This window comes from Sardina pilchardus, chromosome 19, assembly GCF_963854185.1.
Source record: "Sardina pilchardus chromosome 19, fSarPil1.1, whole genome shotgun sequence".
Classification (NCBI taxonomy): domain Eukaryota; kingdom Metazoa; phylum Chordata; class Actinopteri; order Clupeiformes; family Clupeidae; genus Sardina; species Sardina pilchardus.
The window spans coordinates 7,256,040-7,259,244 of NC_085012.1; the positions used below are offsets into that span (position 1 = coordinate 7,256,040).

General features: G+C 48.2%; 1 protein-coding gene across 1 annotated transcript in view; it reads right to left on the reverse strand.

Moving 5' to 3' along the window:
- The window catches only part of smarcd3b (SWI/SNF related, matrix associated, actin dependent regulator of chromatin, subfamily d, member 3b), a gene marked incomplete at its 5' end in the record, with an annotated part of 30,126 nt that extends 26,921 nt beyond the window's left edge, over window positions 1-3,205 (reverse strand). Inside the window, 1 exon segment of the mRNA XM_062521005.1 lies at window positions 3,152-3,205. Coding sequence (XP_062376989.1) covers window positions 3,152-3,205 — 54 coding nt within the window.

A 3,205-nucleotide genomic window follows, 5' to 3' on the forward strand; every position in this document is an offset into this window, starting at 1 on the left:
GACGGACTGAGTTGTGATATGAATTGCAAACACGGGCCGGGCGCGGCGCTGGTGCTGGCGACTGAGGGCAGCTGCGAGAAGCGGAGCGTGGAGACAGTGGTGTCTTTGTGGGAGCGGTCTCGGCAAGCATGCCCCTGATGTTTCACGGGGGTCAAAGGTGAACTTGTCTTGTGCCTGGCATCATGTTGCTTTTTTAACGGCAGAGGAGGCAACAGCTGTGACACGCAGCCTTTTGGTGCTGAGCGGCTTTCTTGCTTTGGTTATTTGTTTAACACAAAACTTAGAGCTACGGCATATTGCTAGAGTGAAACTGTAATGCAGTTCCAACATATAAACGGAAACCACCACTTTCATATTCAGCAATAACTTAAAGTACGGTACATTAAAAATATAATATGATACATTAAGGTACCATCTTAACATAAATTAATTTATGTCACCAACCATCAACATGTGGTTTAACACGAATAGATCACATATCATAAATATACGGACAGAAAAATGAACAATGGTAATCACCCTAAAGCACTAATCGCCCATGGCTGTTAGACCTACCAACATCCATCCATGTGCATGTAGCAACCATGATACAGTATAAAAGCTTCTTGTATTGTCAGTCGGTGGAAAGCTCCGTATATAGTTAGCCACTGAATGGGAGCTAAGGTCTTTCAACCGAGCAGAAATACCACAAACCAGCAGTCACCACACACCATCTGACCCCAAGGTCAGCTTCATTTACACAGACATTCACAGCGCAGAAAAAACAACAAGGAGGATCTGTCTCTCATTAACTAGTAGCCTACAATGTGAGTAGCGGAGTGGAGTTCATGTGTGTGGGGGCGGGTGTGTGTGTGTATGTGTATGTGTACTGTATGTGACTACAGAATGAGAGTTGGGGGGGAGAGACACAGAGAGAGAGAGAGAGATAGACAAAGGGCACCCAAACATTCAAAGAACATTCAGATTATACACACACATTACTCGCCGCTCTCCTAACCTGATGTACAACACGTACAACCCATTACAGGGAAAACACACTCTACCTACTGAACTGAAAGAAAAAGAAATAAACCCAAATAACATTCAGTTAGTCTGACTACCCCCCCCCCCCCCCATAGATACCAAGACCACGTATTGGCAACACTGTAGCAATGCATGGCGTGAGTAACATGTTCTCACATCAGTAAAAAAAAAGATCTGTCATCATCTCTCCCTCCCTGTCACTAAAATACATCTCTGTTTCCTCCAGACCAGCGATGTTTTCATACACCATATACAGTCTGCTTCAGCCTGAGCTCTGTAAACACATGCAGTGCAAAAGAGTATTGTCTGAAGGGCCCTCACTGCTCTCCAACACATCCTGTTGCAGGCTCTGGCGGGGAGTGGGGGGGTAGGGGTAGGGGTAGGGGTAGGTGGGGGGGGGTTCTCAAATCAAATGGTGGGAAACATTTAGCTGGGAATAGCGGGAGCTTCGTCAAGGTTAATTAGACCACTGGGACGCACGCCGCTTACTTGACTCGTTTATCACTGTGCTGCTGCTGCTGCTGCTGCTGGTGCTATAGCTACATTTTGCACACAAACCAGTGGCAGCGGCGAAGAAAGAAAAAAAAGCATTATGCTCGATCCCACCGCAATGTGATTTATACGCAGCGAGCAGACTTCTAAAAGAGATGTCAGATGTTTGCAATTCCAAATGTCTGTATAGCATGTCAATGGGGAAGCCCCGGCGAAATGGCGCATTAAAAACTTCTGTTTTTGTCGTTTTCTTGTAACGCGGCCATCCACGACTGTGGGGGCCGGCAAGACTGTCAGCGAAGCGTGGAAAAGAACTCACTCCACAAAGCCAATTAAGTCATAATATTGGCACGAGCCTTCCTCCTAATCAAACCAAAAAAGGCATTACTCTGTTGGCCCCAACTCCTGCCATGAAACACAGGCATCAAATGAGACGAGACAACTAGTCTGCTGTGTAGGCTGTGGTCCCTGATGTTGCAGCCCCTTGGTAAGTACCTCTTAACTGGGCTGATTAGTTCTGAAGGGAATGACCGCAGCGAAGCCTTTGGTCTCAGAGCTACCAATGCTCAGCTCTATGGATACGCAAAACGCAAATGGATCTGGAGGCAGAGCATTGCATAGCTCAATGAAGTGCTACAAACAGTGCGGAGCAACCACTGCTGACCTTTCAGGCAAAACCACAAAATGACAAAGTTGTATTTCTTTCTGGAGGGACCACATCGACCTGAAATGACACTGCAGCGAGAGAGCGCTAAAAGGCTCGCAGCTGTTCCTGCTCGACAAAGCAGTGGTTATCATTAATAAAAGATCATATTCTTTTCCGACTTGAGATTGAGAAACAATGCTGCTGCAGTAAGCTCTCCTCTCCTCTCCTCTCCTCTCTCCTCTCGCACTCATTCTATCACTCCCTCTGAAGACGCACGTTCACTCTTTTGAAGCTATTTCGGTGAGTTGCCTGCTCAGCGCCAAAAAAAAAAAAAGGAGCAATATGTCTGAAGAACCGTCAACATTTGCACAAAGTCTGTCAACAACATCAACGCGGCGGCGGTGGCTCTCCAGATCTCATTGACTCGTGCTTGTGTCTCAGCTAGCAGTGCGATCCACTGTAGTCTGCTAGTGACTCCGGCACTCTGAATGAAACAGAATTGTCCATCTCCTCTATCCACGCTCCCAGACAAGATCCTGTAGCCAGGAGGTTTGTCTGCTGTCTTTTCCTTTCCTTCCCACTCTCTCTCTCTCTATCTCCATCTCTCTCTTCCTCTCTTTGTATCGCTCTCTTTCATACACAAACGCACGCCTGTCTGTGTGTGCGCCCGACTGCCTCGCTCGCTCCTGCCCACCCCCACCGCTATCGCCACCACAGCCCCTCTCTCTCTCTCTCTCTCTCTCCGTCGTCTCTCCAGCGCTGCTTTAAAAAGAAAGGCAGCGTGCGCGAGGCTGGAAATAACCTTCACATGGACGCCTCAGCCTGCTATCGCGTGCACACAGACGGCAGCGGCGGTGGCAATGCTCTCTCTCGCTCTCTCTCATACACACACACACACACGCTCTCTCTCTCTCTCTCTCACACACACACACACACACGCACACACAGGGACACACACACACAGAGACACAGACACACACATACACTCACCACTCCATGGACGAGGAACTCAAACAGTTTGCTCTTGGTGGCTTTGCGAGCTCC